Source organism: Callorhinus ursinus, unplaced genomic scaffold, assembly GCF_003265705.2.
Source record: "Callorhinus ursinus isolate GAN/ISIS: 27379988/994484 unplaced genomic scaffold, GSC_fseal_2.0 scaffold27, whole genome shotgun sequence".
Taxonomy (NCBI): Eukaryota; Metazoa; Chordata; class Mammalia; order Carnivora; family Otariidae; genus Callorhinus; species Callorhinus ursinus.
In genome coordinates, this window is record NW_027397089.1 from 15,184,327 (window position 1) to 15,206,628 (window position 22,302).

The following is a 22,302-nucleotide window of genomic DNA, read 5'->3' on the forward strand; positions in this document are numbered from 1 at the left end:
TTGAATATTGAATGATGTAGTAAGAAATAAGTGAATGAGAAAAAAATTCATTTTATTTTTTACAATAATAATCTTAACTTTTTGTGTTCTTACAAATTTCAAACACCTTACAGAGAAATAATAACTATCAGCAAAACTAAAAAATTGACAATGATCCACAGTTTAATTTTTTGATACATAGAGAATCAATTTTCTTTAAGGACATTGATGACAGAACAGAGGTCAACCTTTACTTTTTAAAATGTCTGACAACTTTAGAAATCAGCAACATTATGTTTTTTTTATCTGGTTAATTCAAGTTTATAAATATTATGGTAAAAAAAATCCCCAGCTAACAGTATTTTTAAAAAGAAGGTATCTGTTAGATATTTGTGTACTATGACAATAAAAAGGAAATTTTTTTTGTGGATATCATTCTTCTTTAGATACAGGCTATCAATTGTAAGAAATGACCTTATTTACTTATGTTTATGGTTTAGCTATATAAGCAAAGCGTCTTAGAGAGTGATGCCAAATGAGTAAAATATAGGGGTATGAGAGAAGTACAATCCTCATATGTTAATTTGGAGCTGTGAGTACAGAGCAATGCATAGTGGGGAAGTGAGTTCTCAGTTTAAAGTTACTTCAGTTTAACAGAAGAAGCAGGCACACACACACATAAATATACAACTTAAGCAATTACACTATTCAACTTGGTCTGGTTGTATAGAATTATGTACCTAAGGGTAGGTGACTACAGTGTCAGATACAAGCAGAAGTGATAAGCAGATGGGCCTAATCTTAAACGCAGAGAATCAGAAGGAGATATGGATAAAATAAAGACTGGGAATTGCAAAGGAAAGTGGGGTGAGGTCTAGGAAATTACAGGCTTGCAAATCTTGTGTGAGATAAAAACCGGTCTCAGTATTGGATAGCTATTGGCAATGGAATTTTATTATGAATGCTTAAATTTGATGGGACATTCAAAGAGAGTTCCTGCCAATCTAGGAGAAATGTTAGAAAAGTTAATTAGAATTAACACACATTTGGCAGAGAATAGGGTGGATAATTGTGCTGGGCTAGTTTTGGGATCCAGGTAATAAAAAGACTTCATGAGGGAGGTAGAGTAATTACTGAGCTTTAAAAGATAAGAGTGAAACTGCGAGATAATTCATAATCATTGTTATTGCCTAATATTTATTTTTGTTGCTTCCTAAGCTGTTGAGTAAACTGGAAGACCTACCTGCAGGGGGAAAACAGGAACTCTGTCTCTGAAATGCAATTCCACCTCAATGCACAATTAATAGAAATGAGTTAATAGTGTGACATCATGTAGTTATTATAATTGGACAAACATACATCAGTTTAATTTAACTTGAACATTTTCTAAGAGGTTAAAAAGCTTTGGAAATAGAAAAGACCCTTAAAGTTTATTCTTTAAAAAGATTTTAATTTGAAAGTTGAAAAAAATATAGTTGTGATATTTTTTGCACAGTTATGTTGAAACTCAAAAATTGTACATAATAATACTGATGAAATTACTTGCCTAGGTCCATGAGCGATGATTCTTCAATTGTTTGTTGAACTGGCTCAGAGAGGAAAAAACTAACCACAGAACCACTCTGAAAAATGAGACAAAGTATAATATTTCTTCATATCTTATATTTACTTATTACTCCTATTCACAGGTGGGACCCCTGTGATGGGGTGGATGGACCCCTAATCCAATATGACTGGTATCTTTATAAAAAGGGGAAATTTAGATACAGACATTTATATAGGAAAGATAATGTGAAGAGACACAAGCAGAAGATTGTCTTTTATAATTCAAGGAGAGAGGCCTGGAATAAATTTTTCTGTCGCAGCTATCAGAAGGAAACAACCTTGTGGACACCTTGATTTCAGACTTTCAGATTCCAAAAATGGGAGACACTGTATTTCTGTTGTTTAAATCGCCCAGTGTGGGGTACTTTGTTATGGAAGCCCAAGCTAACTAACACAGCACCCAATGGTGATCCCTTCATCTATGACCTAGATTCTATTCCTTCCTCCTCAGGAACCTCGTGGAATATCTCAATCTATACTTTAGTACCTTTACCTTCTTCCTTTCTTTCTCACCAGTGTAAAGAAGTCTCTCCATTAATAACTAGCAAACAGAAGAGTCAACCCACATAAAATATACTCACACATGAATAATAGCTTGTCACTAATGTCCCTTTCAGATCCTGTGTTATTTTCCCCCTCCTTGACAAAACTTACGGAAAGAGTTGCCAACATTCATACTGGTTCCACTTCTTCAATTTCAACTCACTTTATGATCTACAACACTCAGGTTTCTGCCACTAATTGTCCTCCAAAAATGTTCTTACCATCATTTTCAACAACTTTTTCTTTTCAAATGTCTTTTTTCCCCCAAATCCAAGGGGTTTTCTTGGCTTTATTTTTTTAAAGATTTTTATTTATTTATTTGAGAGAGAGTGAGAGAGATCACAGAAAGAGATGGAGACAACATCTATGTAGCAGTTTTACGCATCATAAATTTGTTAATTACTAATTTTGATCTCTATGTATTGATCTCTTGTGAGCTTGCTTAGTAAGAATCTATCCTCAAGAAATGTATCCATATTCAGGATGCTGACCAAACCAAGTTTACTTATTTTGAAAGCTTGAAGTCAAACTTCAGACTGTGCAGAATTTGTTGAAGAAAATTTGACCTTCTTTGGCCTTTTGACAACGAGTCAATTATTCTTCTCTGGCGACATTTTGGCCTCACCACCCAATGGTTATTAAACTTCAATAGTAGGCAGAATATCTTCCCAATTAGTGTCTGAAATGTCACCACTAGCTAATTATTCCCTTGTGTTTACACTGTCATATCCTTGAAATCCTCATTTGTAATTCCGGGTGTGGGTGACATACTAAATACTAATTCCTTATTGTAACAAGATTGTTTTCATTCTTGAGGAGAGACATGATTCAGTGTCAATGGAGGCAGAAATCAACAAGAGCAATGAAGAGGGTGAGAAAAGTAATGCTGGATCTCAAAATAATTGATTTTAAAATTTCCTCCAACTTGATTTTACTCATGTGTGTGCCTCCCACTGCTTTTTAGCACATGGCACCACTGGGTAGTTTGAGTTATAGAAATGTCAGTAAGTATAATTGCTCTTACTGATAACTTAGATCAATGTTCTCAGTTGGATTTGTATTGAGTCCTAAGCAATGTGGCTACATTTAGTTGTATAAGTTGTATACTGAGCAACTCTACAGGTGCCATTTTTACATGGACTGTAAGTATAATCCTACTTAGCAGTATTGCCCATATGTAGGGCTGGCAGATATACCAAATAAAAACAGAGGATGTCCATGCAATATTTGCAACATACTTATTCTCAAAAAATATTTGTTTATCTCAAATTCAGACTTAACTGGACTGCATTTTATCTCATTTCCTTACAATATGAGGTGCCTAGAAAATGTGTGGGCACACTTTTGGTTGTCTCAGGGGATGCAACTGGCAATTAATGGGCAAACCACTTATTCTAAATGTCTTGCAGTACACCTAGGAGATTCTCACATTATGAGGAATTTTGCTTTCCTGCATAATTCTTCAAAGGGTAATAGTTTCCCAGGTTAGAAAAAAAAAATCTGAATTTAATTACTTTATTCTAGAAGTGAGAAAACTGAATACCAGATAGCATAAGTGAGTCATTGATTGAAATTAGTACCAAAAAAAAAAGTCCCCAAATAAAGAGTGGTAGAGTGTAGTCACTAAGCCAGGCCCACCTGTGTTACCATTGCCAAAGGCCTATAGATGTGAAGAATGCATATGGGGGACAGGTAGGACATGTAGGTAGAGAGAGCTCTGTAGGAGTCCTAGAGCATGCTAGCCCTACATAAGCTTGAAACTACTGTGACATATTGATGAATTTTAAGCAGAAAAGCATCATAATTAGATGTTTTTGGGAAGATGACAGTGCAGCATTGTGGAGGAAAGAAAAAAACAGCAGCAGTTTTGGAGAATATCACCAGCAAAATTCCTCATATGCTCAATATATTGTATTTTCTGAGCACTCCATTCTGCTTTCCCATTAAATCTCTAAAATGGCATTTGTGTTCTTTCCCATCCTTCTTGCACCCCAGTCCTGGTTGGGAGGTAAGTATCCTCCTTTCTTCTCCTTTGTTTTTCTAACCTCCATTCATTCTTCTTTTATAAAAATACCCTACTTTGAAGATCATGTCTGCTGAGTATACTGCCCTCCCCACTTGCTGTTGCACTAGTCTGCTGATCTCTAGGTCACTGACCTTCACTTCTTGAACATTTTCCGCCTTGGAACATTGTTGTTGTCTTCAATAGTACTCGTCATAATTCACGCTTATTTTAATATTCACACAAATTATCCTTCCTTGTGGTACATTCTTTGTTTTTGAACATCTCTCGTCCATTAATCTTGTTCTGCATCTCACTCAGCCACTCACTCCTGTGCCCTTTATCATGTCTTGATCCGTGAAGAAATCTCTCCCATTATCGTGATTTCTAGCTGCCCAGTCTACCGTCACCATCTTCCTCCTTTCCAGCTCATTCCCTCTAGTTATACGACTCAAAACAATCTTTTGACTCTAAGACCTTTTCACTGGCCTTAACTCCTTTCATATTCTCATGTTCCTTCTTGGACAATTTGGATCCAATAGTTGATATTAATAACACTATTCCATATTTCTTTCAACTTGTTTGTTCCCCTCTCCTTTTATTTTATTAAATATTTGTCAAAAACCCAACTTGGGTCATTCTCTGCCAACTCTGCAACTGTAGCAGGCCTGCTGAATGTTCCTGGAGAAAAGCACTCAACCACACTCACTGGTCTTACTATCACCTCATGCCCACAATCCTCAAGTTGGTGTTTAAGATTTTCTAGAAAGCTATACATGTCAGTAGTCCATTTATTCTTCTATTCATCTATAGGTCTATTTAATACTTATCCCTGCTCCTCAACATGCCAACACACTTTCCCCCTCTTTCAGTCTTCTCAAGGCTGTCTTCTTGTTGGCAGAAAAAATAGAAACAGAAAAGAATTTCTATAAGCTTCCACCAACACATCTGTCATCTTGCCTTACTTCTGTCCTTTCCTCTATTCCATGGGTGGCCTGTTTGTGCTTTAATCTGAGACTGATTTGGGCACTAGATCCCATGCTCTGCTCTCTACTCAAGGTCAACACTTTGGTCTCTGGCTAAGTTCTCATTTCTCTCAACATCAATATTTGCTTCTTCAATGGATCTTCCTAGCAGCATACATATATGCTATGACTTATTTCAATAAACAAAATTCCTGACCTACATTTCCCTGCATACTATCTTATTCCTGTTCATCCTTAGAGCAAAGCCCTTTCAAGGATAATTTTCTACTTTCTATGCCAAATTCCTCTCTTCATATTCTCTTTTGAGCCTATTTCAATCACAGTTTTGTTCCTAACACTCCCAACAAACTGTTCTTGTTAGATTCACCAATGATATCCATTTTGTAAAATCCAGTGGCCAATTCCCAAGTTTTGACCTATCAGTAGTATTTGAAATGGCTGATTTTTCCTTCTTTAAAATAGGTTTTTCTCTTGGATTCTAAGCATAAGATGCTTCTGGTGTCCAACAGGTTGCTTTTTCTCAGCTTCTCTTGTTGATTCTCTCCCATCCTCTCAAATTTTAAAGTTAGTGTGCTGCATGGTCTAGCCCTCAGATCTCTTCTCTTTTATATTTATATTTCACCTTAAGTAATCTCATCCAATCTCATGGCTTTGAAAACCAATTATTTGTTGACAACTCCAATATTTTTATTTCCAGCCTCTCTTTTTCCCTCAACTCAAGACATTCATTTTTCCACTTGACATCTTTAATTAGAAATTTCATATGGAACTCAAACTTAGTATATTTTGATCTAAATTCCTGTTTGCCCCCGCTCTCCACTGTCCTCCTACAGTTTTCCCCATCACAGCAAATACTCAACCAATATTAGCTCGTATGGCCATAACGGTGGGTTAGTGATTGGCATTTATCCTGACTGGTCAGTGCCTGTGCCCTAAAGCTTGTAAATATTTGAAACATCCCTCCTATGTGGAACATTATATATTTGGTGAATAAGTTCATAAAAGTTTGGGATTTGTTCAGGGACTCTAAACTTACTGGTCTTTGATATATCAGTTGTTCCAGTAAATGCATTAGGCTATGTTAAATGCTTTACGAGGTTATTATATATACTGCTAGAGTAGATGTTTATCTAACTAATAATGGTTTAAAAATGTCTAATAATGTACTTTAAATTTACAAATGCAGTCAATAAAGAGCAAATTTGAAAGCCAATTGAACAATTTTAAAATTAAAGTCTGTATCAGCTTATTTTTTGTTGAATTCAGAAATCTTATTAATATGTTTTTTGCCAATTATATTATAAAGCCATTTGCAATTTAAAATGATTGATTTTTGAGAAAGTTGATAAATTCAAAGTTGCTGAAAATGTAAGTGTTTTTCTTATATCATATGACATATTCTTACTCTCAAAGACTACAGAGACTTAAAGTATTTTCAAAGATCAGAAGTAATGTAATATAACACTGAGATCAATTTTTTCTTACTTTAAAATAACACATTAAGAATTCCCATTTATTAAGAGGCCAGCCAACATCTAGAATTGGCTGCAAGATTTAGTTTCAGTGAGTTAAAACAATAAGCTAAATCTATCTCTCTCAAACACTGTGAAGGGCTGTAAAAATGTGAATTTAAAAATGAATTCTCATAAGAGTTTTAAATCAAAGTCGAACAGTAATTGTATTTTATTGCCTTTTTCATAAAGCAGCTTGTCAGAATGTTCAGTCTTTAATGTAGTTCAACCCACTATATTCGTATTGGAGTTACATAGAAGAATGACACTATGAAGAATGGTGAACTTCTAAAGAATCTTTTATAATTCTGATTCTAAAATGTCATCAGTACTTCACTAGACTCTGAAAAATAATCTTGGTTCTACTGATGGTACACATGTGACATTTATCCTGCCTGCAATGTAATCTCAGCCAGCTCCAAATAAAAAAAGAGCAATGTAGTGACAAATGTAGTAATTAACATCTGGGTTTAGCAAGCAGGGGACAAGAAACATATGTTCACTATTAAGATAGGATTTACCCATTTGGATTTATGTTGACATTTGATTTCTGCTTAAAAAAATAACATTGCTTAAACCATAAATGATACTATTCCTTATTTTAAGAGGTTTTTAGAAATGAACAGCAATACTGCAAAGAGTTAGAAATTACAATTAATATGGCTTTAAAATTTTAAAAAATAACAGCTGTTTATATATCTCAGCTGAAGTAAAATGTGGATACATGTGTGTTTAGGTACTGCAATCATTTGCTATAACTTTATGTTTATATTGTTCTTTATAAAGATCTTACTTAGTTTGTAGCACAATTCCACCAAAACAGCAAAATTTAAAGCAAAAACAATTCCTGTTATCACAACTGTCATTTGCTTGTGGAATGAAATTACATTGAAAGGAAAAAAGAAGTTTTTATTAGCGTGAGAGAAGAAAGTAAAACTAAACAAACAAAAACCAGGTAGATACAGGACTAGGATGTCTAAACTGATGTTTCCAACCTCATTAGAAGAGATACTGAGGTAGTATGTAATTATAGTCTTCATTTATATCTATTTTCTTTTATCCACAGATTGTGTGTGTGTGTGAGAGAGAGGCAGACAGATAGGCAAACAGAGAGACATGGTCTCAGAGATTTACAAGCATCCCTCTATCTCTGTTGCTCTTGTGTCTTTAGCCTAAAGCCCCAAAGACGTCTGCCCCATCTAACTTAACTCAGACACCACCACTGGACTTTAAAACAGACTTTTTATCTCATTTCCTTGACAAAAAGCAAGACTGCTTAGAATCAGGAATGATCCTAGAAGGGAATATGACAGCTGATTTTAACAAGATAAGCTTGTCCCATTTTATATTCCAGCTGTATCTTCTACTTCCTCTCTTCCCCTTTTTCCATTCACTGCCATACATTTCTTTATGTTCATGTCTGTATTTATCACAATATTAAAAATGCTTTGAGAATAAAGTTTATATGATTAGTTGAATCTCTCCAATTTGTTCTCTACAACCAATTTAAAGCTCTTAATCTAGAGTGTTATACATAGTAATGTTATAGTTATACATGCCCAATACAAATTTAAAAATGTTCACATAGTTATATACAGTGATATAAAACATTTTAAACAGTTACAAATAAATGTACTAAATGTACTTTAGTAATAAATGTGCTAATGTAACTAAAAAAGAATATGAGTTTTAGTGTATAGGCGTAATAAGATTATTTGCTTTTCCTACACTGCCATATGATAAGCAGCTATGAAAGAAGAAAAGTATTTTGTTTTGGGGCTTGCTCAGGGGCAGAGGGAGGGAGAATCTTAAACAGACTCTGCGCTGAGCGAGCCCCCTGTGGGGCTCAATCTCACAACCCTGAGATCACGACCAAAACCAAGAGTTGGACGCTTAACCAGCTACACCACCTAGGCGCCTCAAGAAGAAAAACATTTTTATAAGGATTTTTCTAGGGCCAGAGATGGGGATTATCCTATTCCAGGAATATTCATCACAAATACAAATTTACTTTAAACCTCTTATTTTATTAGGAGAGGAAAGGAAACTTATGTATGTATAAAAATTTCCCCTAAGTCATTCACATTACTTTAAATAATTAAAATACTCATGTTACATCCATGACTTTATAGATTTTGGTGTTTATGTAGATAACTATGTACATAACTATGTTTACAGGGAAAAACTGTATCAATAATATAAAATTTTTAAAAATCTCAAAAAAATCTCTTTACTTTGAAATCATTTATGTGATTTTTAAGTCAATAATGTTTTATTTAGTCAATTTTTAAAAAAGATTTTATCTATTTATTTGACAGAGAGCAGAAGCAGGGGGAGTGGCAGAGGGAGAGGAAGAAACAGGTTCCCTGCTGAGCAGGGAGCCTGATGCAAGTTTCGATCCCAGGACCCTGGGATCATGACCCAAGCTGAAGGCAGATGCTTAACCAACTGAGCCACCGGGGGAAACTTATTTAGTTAATCTTAAAATAAGTTTTCATTTCCAGTATATAAAAAAACTGAATCAGGGAAGTGTCTACCAACATATGGAGACACATAAAGCTTTCCCCATGATTAATCCATGCGAAGATAATTGAAAACTGACCACATTATGCATTATGCACAAAGAACTTGGGTGATTAGGCAGGTCACACTGCTTATTAATGCTAATCAGCATCTGATGATATCCCTGTCAAATTATTATTTTTCTATTACCATGTAATCCATATAAAGAGCATCGTATCAAGTCCCACAAATTCCTTAGGAATAAAGGGGTAAAACCAATGAACCAAGTTATAAAAGTCTTTATGGGGTCATTGGCTCTTATCAACATAGACTACTGATAGGCTGTAAGCTCCTTAGGGGAGTGCCCACATCTGATTCAGCTTTCGACTTTCTAGAATAGAATTTCTCAAATCTGGCTGTGCATCTAAATCACTTGTGTTCTTAAAAAACACAGATACCTAAGTATCAGCCTTTATCTAGCGAATCAGCATTTCCAAGGATGGGGCCTCAGAGCATACTTTTTAAAACCTCCTCAAATTATTTGAAAAAAATTGATCACTAGGTACTCTTTTGCCCCTCGTTCCTGGCCAGACAGTATACACTGTAGGCAATCAATAAATATTTGTTGAATGATTGATACAATAGTTTTCCAAAGTGGCCCCTATAATACTAGTGCCCACATTTAATTTTTGTTTGATTTTTTGTTAATATAGCACTACTTTATTTATTTTGTAGTACAGAAATGACAACTAATAAATAGATACAGGATTTACATTCCAGGAAGGTGTTTTAATGTATTCTAAATACTCATTGTGCAAAATTCAGTTAAATTATTAGAGGGGATGTTCCTTTGGGAGAAGGCGCACCTATAATATTGGCTTCCTTTGGTATGAGACAAATGGAATTACCCTTGTTTGGAAGTCCAGTGTTAGAAGTTGGCTGACACATTCTCACTCGGAGCATTTCTAGGATCTGTGATTTTACAATAGTGTCTCATGTTTGATGATATAAATAGGTCTTCTTTTTCTTTCTAGTTTTTTTTTTCCCCTCACGCAACTCTTAGACCTTAATTCCTCCAAGAAAAAAACAGTGTGGTGCCTGAAATTTCTTCAGCTTTCCTTTGCCTAAATACTAACCAATAGATATTAAAAACAACACAAAACAAAATAAGAACATCTCTCCCTGGGGTATCTACAGTAGTACTTTCATTAGCACATTAGCAAAGGTGAATGTGAAGAATCCTGTGAGCTCCACGTTCGGTGGTTTTGTTCATCTTTGTGAATGCAGCAACGATTGTGATGGGCAACAATATTCACTAAGCCTTGCTGTGTTAAGCTGCACTTTTGCAAGTCTTCCCTACTTGTTACATCTGACTCCTTTGCTTTCCCCTCTCATAACAGTCCTCTGCTACCACTTCTATATGAACTTATCCTGTGAGCAGATACATTTAAGAGTTCCCTAGAGAAAGCCTGCTGCCACATGAAAACAGATCTCAATATTTGCCTTATTCACACTAGGGCCAGAAATCAGAAGGTCTCTCTGCTTTGCACTTATTTGTTTCTGCCTAAATAAGCTAAAGCCTGGAACCTTCCATGGTTACTAGATATTTTGTCAATTATCTTGAAAAGGCATAGCCTTTAAAACAGCTTTTATATAATTAGTGAGGCAACCTTCAGCATACAAGGATGACAATCCTACCCCTCTCCCCTCCGCATTTTCCCTTATAGACAGCTGCCATATCCATGAGGTCCTTTGTAGCGTAAGTTAACGGACATGGCCTTCAGAGAATGTCAGAGTAAGTAAAGAACATTAAGATATTAACATTCTAAAAGGGGGCACCTGGCTGGCTCAGGCGGTAGAGCACATGACCCTTGAGTTCAAGTCCCATGTTGGGCATAAAGTTTCCTTAAAAAGATGTCAACATTCTATATTCTTAAATATACAAAAAGCACTTGAAATCTAATGAAATAAATTAAGTTGCCTTGATCCTATAGGGCAGAAGCCTCTGTTATATCACATTTCCCATTACTCACTGATTAAGACATAAAACCAAATATATTTAAAAGATGGGATATAATTTATATTGAGTATGCATGGACAATAGTTTAAATTTATGCATATGCAATAGATCTACATATAACCATTTATTATAGTATTGCTTTACTATTGCCTAATACTGTTTTTAACAATTATTTTACATCTTTGTTTTCAGTTTCCTCATTACATAGTTGTATTCCCATGATGAATACATACTGTTTGTTTTTTTCTCTTTATTCATAACAGACATATTAAAAATGTGCTCTGAGCGGCCTTTCTGAAGGGTACAATCATGATTCAGTGCACTATTAATGCTCATCTTTTAGAAGCACAGCCAGGCAGTATTCCTGGGCTTGGTACTAAGTAACGAGCACAATTTGTCTCTAAGTTAGCAGCTAGTAGGACTCTCAATATTATTCTCTAGCAAGCCAGAGGTCTCTGTCATGGGGTTCATATGGGATTACACTGGGGCGAGGAAAAATATCAAAATTACATTAATTTTTATTTTTTAACATCATCCAAATTTTCAATTGTTCTACAAATTTTATTTTATTTATTTATTATTTTTATTTTTTCAGATTCCAAACATTCTGTTTTTTTTTTTAAAGATTTTATTTATTTATCAGAGAGAGAGAAAGTGAGCACAAGCAGGGGGAGTGGCAGGCAGAGGGAGAAGCAGGCTTCCCACTGAGCAAGGACCCCGATGTGGGACTTGATTCCAGGACCCTGGGATCATTACCTGAGCCGAAGGCAGACGCTTAACCAACTGAGCCATTCAGGCGTCCCTCCAAACATTCTCTTTATTACATGTTTGATTGAGAGGAAAAACTAAGTGTGGGTGGGGGAGAGGAAGGGAGGGGCTACCTTGCCTGGGAGCCCCCCCATCTATTTTTTTCTACAAATTTTAAAACATTTATTACTTATTAGTTTAGTCGTTTCTGTGTAAAACATAAATAAATGACATGTTTTTGAAGCATGAACTAATTTCTTTAAAAAACCCAAACTTGTAGGATATAAGAATAAATAAGAGACTGCTGCTAAGTGCTTTTCAGATGCAGAATTTCCATCTTTTAGGTTTTAAAAAGCAATATAAATCCCATGGTTAATATATGCTAACGATTCTGTTATTATTCATTTAAAATATTTATTGAATATTGATGAGTTTGTAACTGTGCTATAAATGGGTAAAAATTGAATGAATATAGTCACTGAATTCTTTAAGCTTCAAAACAAAAGAAAAGCATTTAACCATAATGGATGCTGTATCTTTAGAGTTCCCTTTATCTAACACAACTTTCTTCCAGTTTCTATTTACTAACTCCTATTTGCCCTTTAAAAACAACTTGAATGTCCTGCTCTCCCGGATGTCTTCTCTAACTCACTTGGAATTGAGTTACGTATACCTACCTAAATGCTCAGCCACTTGTCTTTTGATACAAAATAGCATCTCCAACTGAGAGTCTACTAGCCTGGAAATAATACTGCAGCACAATCTTCTTGAGTCCATATTTGCTAAAAGTCAATAATATAGTAGGATACCTGAGTATCTACTATATTGAAGGCGAAATATCTGACCGTATCCAAACTGGACAAAAGGGAAAGATGTCTATATTATGAGTAATTTTTCTCAAACAATAGTGTGCATCAAAACACCCCAGAGGGCCTGTTAAAACACAGACTGCTGGGCCTCATTTCCAAAATGTTTGATTTTGGACCCCTGGCTGGCTCAGTCAGTAGAGCATGCGATTGATCTCAAGGTCATGAATTTGAGCTTCATGCTGGGTATAGAGACTACTAAAAATAAAAAATAAACTTAAGATAATAACCAATGGCCAAAATTTCTGATTTAGTTTGTCTAGGATGGGGCCAAAGATTTGCATTCATACAAGCTCCCAAGTGAGGTTCCTAGCACAGTCCAGAAACTGTGCTTTGAAAAACACTAGTCTTAGAAACTGGTAATAGGGATTGAAAAGTCTCACCTCTTGCTCCTGCCTATATGGAATCTAACGTAGTCATTGACAAAATTTTGGGTTTTTTTTCTAATAGACATAGGACGCTTGTGGTCTGAATTGTGGGATTTTCTTCTTTTAAGTGGGTCTATTCATCATCAAACTACAATATTACTCAATTGGGAGGTACAGCAGTAAGTTCACATCCTAAATCAGTGAACCTATAGTTGAGATAGAATTTTTTTTTTAAAGATTTTATTTATTTGACAGAGAGAGACACAGCAAGAGAGGGAACACAAGCAGGGGGAGTGGGAGAGGGAGAAGCAGGCTTCCCACAGAGAAGGGAGCCCGACGTGGGGCTCGATCCCAGGACCCTGGGATCATGACCTGAGCTGAAGGCAGACACCCAACGACTGAGCCACCCAGGTGCCCCGAGATAGAATTTTTATTTATTTATTTATTTTTAAAGATTTTTAATTTTTATTTATTCATGAGAGACAGAGAGAGAGAAAGAGAGAGGCAGAGGGAGAAGCAGTCTCCCAAGGAGCAGGGAGCCCGATGTGGGACCCAATCCCAGGACCCCGGGATCATGATCTGAGCTGAAGGCAGACGCTTAACCATGTGAGCCACCCAGACGCCCTGAGATAGAATTCTTAATACATTCATTAATATATTGCATTTTTAAATTTCAGTAAGGTTTCCTTGATATACACTGATTTACTCTGCTACTTAGCAAGTAATTTTTAAAAATTCAAACCATGCCTTGTCTCATCTAATGACTTTCCCAAGCTCCAAGTGGAGAAGAAATGTTTTTGAAATAACAGCTGAGTAAAACAGGATTCTTTGACCCTTTATTAAGTCCCAGTTGTGGGACCTAGTCTAGTCCTCCTTTTACAATGCCTGCAATTTACTGAAGCTTAAAATATGTCTACATATAGAGCATGATATTATGTATCATACACATGGTATAACCCAAGTGTTGCTGGCATTTAATTAAGACTGCAGAGTTCAAAAATGGCCTGTTTATGTCTGAATCAAGGCTGCACTAGGAGGGGCACCTGGATGGGGGAGGAGAAAAGAAGGGGTTCTCAATATTTTAATTGGGAAAGCCATACTAGGGCAGTCAGTATAAGTGCTTCTGTCATTCACTCACAACTCCAACAACAATGGGCATTTTATTAATTAGCATATTGAATGTCAGAGATTAGATTTTTTTAAATAAAAATGATAACTTGGGGGCGCCTGGGTGGCTCAGTCATTAAGCGTCTGCCTTCGGCTCAGGTCATGATCCCAGGGTCCTGGGATCGAGCCCCACATCGGGCTCCCTGCTCAGTGGGAAGCCTGCTTCTCCCTCTCCCACTCCCCTTGCTTGTGTTCCCTCTCTAGCTGTGTCTCTATCTCTGTCAAATAAATAAATAAAATCTTAAAAAAAAAATGGTAGCTTGTTGGCTAGTATGATTACTATTAGAAATGGGCTCCCATAGGTGGCACCAAAATCATTTCAGATATGTGGATTACTTAAGAATATTGCAAAAATGATTTCCATTTTTTGCATTAAAAGACAAAAATCCCTAATAGGCGTGCACCCTGTACCCTTAGGGATAGTGTTCTAGATAAATCCTTAAAGGGCCCTATGTCTGTCCAAGAACTCTGGAAGATTCTGTTAGTTTGGTACTTGCCTCTGAAACTTAGCATTTGTCTCATAGAAACCTTTCATGCAGATAGTGTTATGAACACCTGATATTAAAGAGAGGTAGTGCTCCCTTGAACATTCATAAGGAGCTGTAACATCTGTATGTGTGTATAGCTTCTATACATATGTGTGTGTGTATGGGGTGGGGGGATCTTAAGAATGCTTTTTTTGACCCATATGAGAGAGGGGAGCAGAACTGGGGTCTGGTATTTCTCTTCAATTTTCCAGGCTATTCTCAGAATCACTGGTGAGCATACCAAACACCTCACCAAGAAATCCTTCAATATTTTTTCAGATGGGAAGTGTCAATAGACCTAGACCTTCTGAAATGGTTACCCATGAGAGAAAAATGTATAGCTGAGCATAGAATGGGGGTGAGGAGACAGAGTGGCAGATATCTCTGAAAGCTGAGGGTAGTATGGGTAAGGATTGCAGTTCTAGACTCCTATTTTTGATGATAGTAGATTAAGTCATTTAGGGCAAACCTCCTGCTCAGGATAACTGGATTACTACAATTTGTGTTTTTGAACTTTGCTTGAAAGCATCAGAGAGCTAACAAGATAGTGAAGAATTACCAGGCTAGGATCTGGGGCAAGGATTTGGAAATGTGAATCGGGTTTTGGCATTATATTTTTGTTGTGGGTGTTTATTGACATAGGTTTGAGCCGTGGAAGGGCTGAGAGGTTGAGCAGTACTTTTGATCACTTTGCAGAGATAATAGGAAAGGAAACAGAGTCCAGAGTTGCCAAGGAGGCTCTTGTTGAATCTGCCTTATTTTGGATTTAGATTCAAATTCACAGCTAAGGAAAAAGATGAGCCAGAAATAGGCCCTCATAAAAGTTACAGTTTGGTTTTGAAAAATCTGAATCCCTGCAACTGAATTTCATCTATCCTAGATTGTTAATGTCCTCAGATACTACAATTCTCTAGACTAAGATAACAGCAACATAGGCCTCCAATTATTTCTACAAAAGATGTTGCAATACAATATCTGGCCACAATAAAAAGGAAAATAACTAGGCTTACAAAGGAACAAGACTGAATGATTAAAGACTAGTAGAAACACTAGACAATGGAAATATATATGCAGTGGGCCCCAGTATTGAAGTTTTTAGAAAGATTTAAAAATACCTATGCTTAGGGTCTCCTGGATGACTCAGTTCGTTGAATGTCCCACTTTTGATTTCAGCTCAGGTCATGACCTCAGGGTCCTGGGATCAAGCCCTGCATTGGGCTCCTAACTCAGCAGAGTCTGCTTGAGATTTTCCCTCTCTCTCTCCCTCTGTCCCTCCCCCTGCTCACTCGCTCTCTCTCTCACAAATAAATAAATAAATCTTAAAAAAACCATGCTTATTATAAAGGACAGATTTTCAGCAAAGAACAAGAAACTAAAAAAAAGGAAATTCTAAGACTGAAAAATATAATAACTGAAATTAAGAGCTCAAAGGATGGATTTAACAGTATACTAAACATAGATAAGTAGAGAATAAATAACTCAGAAGACAAGTCAGAAGAAACTACTGAGAATAAGTTATGGAGAACAAAAGGATAAAAAATACAGGTGTAGAGGCATGACACATGGAGGATATGGTGAGAAAGGTTAACTTATATGTGATTACAGCTTCAGAAAAAAAAAGAGAGAGGAAAAAATGTTAACAATATTTGAAGCAATAATGACAGAACTTTCCCAAACCGATGAAAGACATCAGGGAACAAATTCAGGAAGTGCTAACAAGCATAATAAGTGGAAACAAACATATCTGAGCAATTAAAATAAAACTGTGAAAACCAACAGTAAAAAGAGAAATATTAAAAGCAGATAAAGAATAAAGAAAAAACAGTTTCAAAGAGGAAACAAATACAATAGGTGGGTTTTAAACAGAATCAGTGGAAGCTAAAAGACAATGAACTAATAGCTTTAAAGATTTTAAAATAAAATCATTGCTATAGTCAACTAAAATATCCTCTGAGAATGAAGACAAATAAAAACTTTTCAGACAGATACAAATTTAGAAATTTTTTCTAGCAGCAAATTCATATTAAAAGAAATAATAAATGGTATTCTTCAGGTAGAGGGAAAGCAGCATCAGATATAAAGTCAGAGTTATAACAATGGAAATGAGATATGTGGGTAATATTAAATAGATATTGATTGTATAAAACAACATAGAACTTATTAAGTTTATGGGATATATATTATTAGTATAACATATAAAATTCAACTGGGTTAAATAGACTTAATCCGTGGTCACAGGAAAAATCATAGTAAACATAAGTATTTTAGGAGAATGATAAAGGAGATACAATATTGTATGTAAAAACTTGTGGGGTGCAATTAAATCTTGATTAGGAGGGGGGATTTATAATTTTAAATGTGTGAGGACAGGTTGAAAATAAACAAGTAACTATCTGAGAATGTAATAAATAGAACAGCAAATTATAACCAAAGGAAGCAGAAGAAAAGAAATAATAAAGATCAGACATAAATGAAATAGAAAAATAATATAATAGAGTCAATAAATCCCACATTTCATTTGCAAAGATTGGTAAAATTCATAATCCTCTGGCAATACTGACTAGAAAATGATATATGTAAGGAATAGAAGAGTAGACATCTTTTCAGATCCTATAGGTGTTAAAAAGATTGGGAGAAGATGTTCTGAATAATTTTATGCCAATAAATAAGCACAAATTCCTAGAGAACTATAACTTAGACCCAGGAAGAAATAGAAAATGTGAATTGTCCTGTAACTCTTAAATAAATTGAATCTCCGGAACTACATGGCTTTCCAAATTAAAGAAATAAAACCAATTTTATGCAAACTCATCCAGAGAAAAGAAGAAAAGCAAGAAGTCTTTGCAACTAATATGAGGCTAGAATATTCTCCATTCTAACCTGGTAAGACATTATAAGATAGAATATCTTTGTCATAAACAAAGCTGAAAACAAATGCTAAAGAAAAGGTTAAATCAAATCCAGCAACACATAAAAAGGATATTGCGACCATGTAGAGTTTATTTTAGTAATGTAAATTTGTTTAAAATCAGAAAATTTATCAGTGCAATTCACCACACTCACAGAATAAAGGAGAAAAACCATTTATTATTGGGTGATCATTGATCAGCCCAATAGATTCAGAAAAAAAATTGATAAATTCAATTTTCTTTATTGTCAATTTTTTTTACAACATAAGGAAACCTTCTTAAAATATTAAAGGGTACCTACAAAACCTGTATACTTAATGAGGAACTTTAGGCAGTTCTTCCCCGAATCCAGAAATAACACAAGCATATCTACCATCACCACTTGGAAGCCCTACAGAGTACAAAATAGCCAGAAAAAGAAATATAAAATATAAATATTGGAAAGAAAAAACTCCTGTTATTTGCAGACAATATGATGTTAAGTAGAATATTAAAAAAATACAAATAAATTATTAGAATTAGAAGTGAATTTAGTAAGGTTGTTGAGAAAATTGTCAATATACAAAATTAGTTGTATCTATATACTGGTAAAAAAGAACAAAACGGAATTTTAAAAAGGTACAATAAGGTATCAAGTAAAATAAGATCTCTATGCATATAACAATAAGCTATTATTGAGAAAAAATTTTTTTAAAAATTTAAATAGGTACATGATAATGTACTGTAAGATATTAAGATACATTTTCAACTAAAATCCAGTTGGCTTTTGCATGGAATTGACAAGAAAAATTTAAAATTTTGGGGTGCCTGGGAGGCTCAGTCAGTTAAGCATCTGCCTTTGGCTCAGGTCATGATCTCTGGGTCCTGGAATGGAGCCTCACATCGGACTCTCTGCTCAGCAAGGAGTCTGCTTCTCTCCTTACCCCCCACTCCTTCCCGCTGCCCCGGCTCATTCTCTCTAAGAAATAAAATCTTAAAAAAAAAAGAAAAAGAAAAATTTACATGGAAATGCAGAAGTTCAAGAAGAGCCAAAATACTGTTTAAGAATAAGGATAAAATAGGAGAACTTACTCTGCTAGATTTCAAGACTTATTATAAAGCCACAGTAATTAAGACTTTTGGCACAAGGGTAGACAAAGAGATCACAGTGGCATAGAACATAGAGCCTGAAGTAGACACATATGTAGATGGATATTTAAATTATCACAAAGGTGGCACAACAAATAACAAGAAAAGGAAAGTCTTTTAAATAGTATTGGAACAATTCAAAATCTACATGGAAAAAAAAATAAGATGACTTTTATTTCACACCATGCACTAAAGTCTACTCTAGACAGATTGTAGGTTTTAATGTGAAAGGCAAAACAACAAAGCTTCTAGAAGATAATATAGGAAACTCTCTTTATGACATTGAGGTAGGGCATGTTCTAATCATATAAGAAAATATCAATACATTTTACTATATTAAAATGAAAAGTTTCTGTTTATCAGAAGACATAATAAAAAGAACAAGGGAACAAAACACAGAGTGAAGGAAAATCATTACAACGTATTTAATTAACAAAGGACTTCTATCCACAATGTATGAAAAATACTATAAATCAGTAAAAGAATGTCATATAATTTAATAGAAAAGGCAAGAGACATAAACTGGCACTTCACCAGAGGATATCCAAATGACCAAACATATGAAAAGGTGTTCCATCTCATTAGTAGTTAAGAAAATACAGACTAAAATGCAATGAGATGCACACTCACCAGAATGGCTAAAATTAGAAAGACTGGCAATACCAGGTATAGATAAGGTTGTGGGAAATGGGAACACTTATTCACTGCAAGCAGGAGCCTCTAATGTTGAAGATAAGCATATCCTAAAATCCAGAAATTCTGTTCCTAGGTGAATGACCAACGCGAGCGCATGAAGAGACATACAAGTAAAAGAATGTTCATAACACCATTATTTGTAATGACCCCAACTTGGAAACATTCCAAATGTCTATGTAGAGAGGGATCTACAAATTGCAATATATTCATGTAACAGAATGCTATATAAAAATGAAAATCCACATACCTTAGATGTGGTCTGTCCCTGCATTGTTGGTTTAAACAAACAATCATTTTATCATTGTCTCTCAATTCTGGGGTTTGGCTGAGCTCACCTATGGTGTTCTGGCTTGAGGTCTCTTAACAGTCATTTGGTGATTGGAGCTAAAGTCATCCACTCAAAATACTGTGACGTTGATGCTAGCTGCTGGCTGGAACCTCAGCTGGACACCGGCAGAGCAGTGTTCCCTGGGCATCTCTCTACACTGTTTCTCCACCTGGCAGAGTCAGGGGAACTCGATTTCTTATACGGAAGCTGAAGGTTTCCATAGGGAATACATGGAGAGGAATTGGCAGAAGCTGCATGGCCTTTTCTACCCTAACTTGAAAGCCATGCAGTGTCACTTCTACCAAACCTTTTGTAGACTTTTCTGGATACATGTTATACAATTTAAAAAGCTAAAAATAGAAAAGAATGTAGTTCCAGGCCAGTAAGGAGAGCCAGGATCTGGGATAAGAGGTTGCTGAGAGCAAGGTCAATATATCTGGGAGAATATTCTTCTCATATTTGTTATTCTTTTTATTGTTTTTAGGTTCTCACTACCCTCTAAGGCTTAGCTCTAGCTCTTGACAACCTGGCCCTGATCTCCTTACTGGTTTTCATGTTCCTTTCACAGATACCTCACAAGAATGTTGAGATCCAACTGAATTGTGTTCTTGCACTTCTTCATGTATCTCTGTGATAGAATAATGGCCCTCCAAAGATGTTCACATTCTATTCCCCAGGACCTGTGAATGTGTATTACCTTACATGGCAAAAGGGGCTTTGTAGATAAAACTAAATTAAGAATTTTGAAATGGTGATATTATCCTGGATTATTCAGGTGGACCCAGTGTAAACACAAGGAGAGTCAGACTAAGAGTCCGAGAGAGAGATGGAATGACAGAAGCAGAGGTCAGAGTGTGCAGTTGCTGTAAAGGGCACAAGCCAAGGGATGCAGGAAATCTCTAGACGTTGAAAAGGCAAGGAAATGAGTTTTTTTCCCCTCTATCTCCCAAAAGATCCAGTCTACCAATACCTTGAGTTTGGTATCTTAAGGCCCTTTCGCAGAATTCTGACTTTCAGAACTGAAAGTAAATGGACCTGTGTTGTTTTAAACTGCCAAATTTGTCGTAATTTATCGCAGGAGCAATAGAATCTAATGACATCCCTCCTCCCCCCCTTCCTCCTTCTTCTTCTTCTTTCACTTGTGACCTTTCCTATATTGTTTCGTTCTATTTGAAATACTTCCATAAGCCAACTCTTTTTAAAACACTATGATCTCACTCATATGCGGAATTTAAGAAACAAGGCAAAAAGATCATAGGGGAAGAGGAAAAAATGAGAAGATGAAGCCTCTGAAGGAGAAAAACCATAAGAGACTCTTAATCTTAGGAAACAAACTGAGGGTTGCTGAAGGGGGGGAGAGGGTGGAGGGATGGGGTAACCGGGTGATGGGCATTGGGGAGATATGTGTTGTAATTAGCACTGGGTATTATAAAAGACTGATGAATCACAGACCTGTACCCCTGAAACAAATAATACATTAAAAAAATCCTACCTGGTGTTAAAGATTCAGATCAGATGCTCTCTTCTCCCTGAATCCTTTTCACTATCACAGTCAGAAATAATTCTTAATTCTCTAAAATGCTAGGGCATTTCCTAGCCCTGATAGTCCACTAATTACATATTATTTTGTTATTTGAGGTCAAGGTGCTATACCTTTTTTTACTGTTCCAGTTTCCTGTTCAGGAATTTTATACATATTGGGCATGCACATTTGTTGAAGGAATATAAGAGTACAAGAATGTTATCATCAGGTATGTAACAAGATTTCTAGTGATAATACATAAAATAGTGGATATTTTTATAAAAATATAAAAGTAAATTGTAACATACGTTTGCAACTTCATATGATCCATTTAATATCTGTTCCATGTAATGATTTAGGTCTCTGAATCTTTTGTGGTCTGAATTTGTAAAAGGTAAGTGCCACCAATGAGGAAATCTGTTTAAAAAAAAAAGTGTATCTTCATTAGTTTGAAAATTTGCATCTTAGGTTATTCATGAATTTATAGCATCAGGTTGAAGCGCCAATGAAAATATTTCTAAAAAATGGAGCACATTATTAATCCTGAGGGTTTCATTAACATGGTTGTGGTCACTTGTGCTATTTTAACTTTATTAATATTAATACTAATTTAATTTAATTTAACATATTAATACATATGTTCTTTCTTGCTGTGTTTATAGAAGACCACACATTTTGTCCCTTAAATATATATGGAGACTTAATAAATCTTTCTTAAATTAATGATTCATAATTTTTGAAAAAGGTCAGATTGTATTGTTTCTTTTGGGTTCGCCAGAAATATTTCTACACTAACTAAATTAAACATTTTACCAAGTGACATATGTTTCCATCTGGTCTTAGTCCTTTGGAATAAAGTATCACTTTCCTCAAGAGACTAACTTGCAGAATTTCCC

The 22,302-nt window shown here is 35.4% G+C and overlaps 1 protein-coding gene across 1 annotated transcript in view; it reads right to left on the bottom strand.

Moving 5' to 3' along the window:
- PIK3C2G (phosphatidylinositol-4-phosphate 3-kinase catalytic subunit type 2 gamma) overlaps window positions 1-22,302 on the bottom strand; it is a 364,908-nt gene that overhangs the window by 45,969 nt on the left and 296,637 nt on the right. Inside the window, exons 29-30 of the mRNA XM_025879676.2 lie at window positions 21,715-21,823; window positions 1,526-1,601 (exon numbers count right to left, since the gene is read on the bottom strand). Coding sequence (XP_025735461.1) covers window positions 1,526-1,601; window positions 21,715-21,823 — 185 coding nt within the window. The remainder of the gene's footprint in view (window positions 1-1,525; window positions 1,602-21,714; window positions 21,824-22,302) is intronic.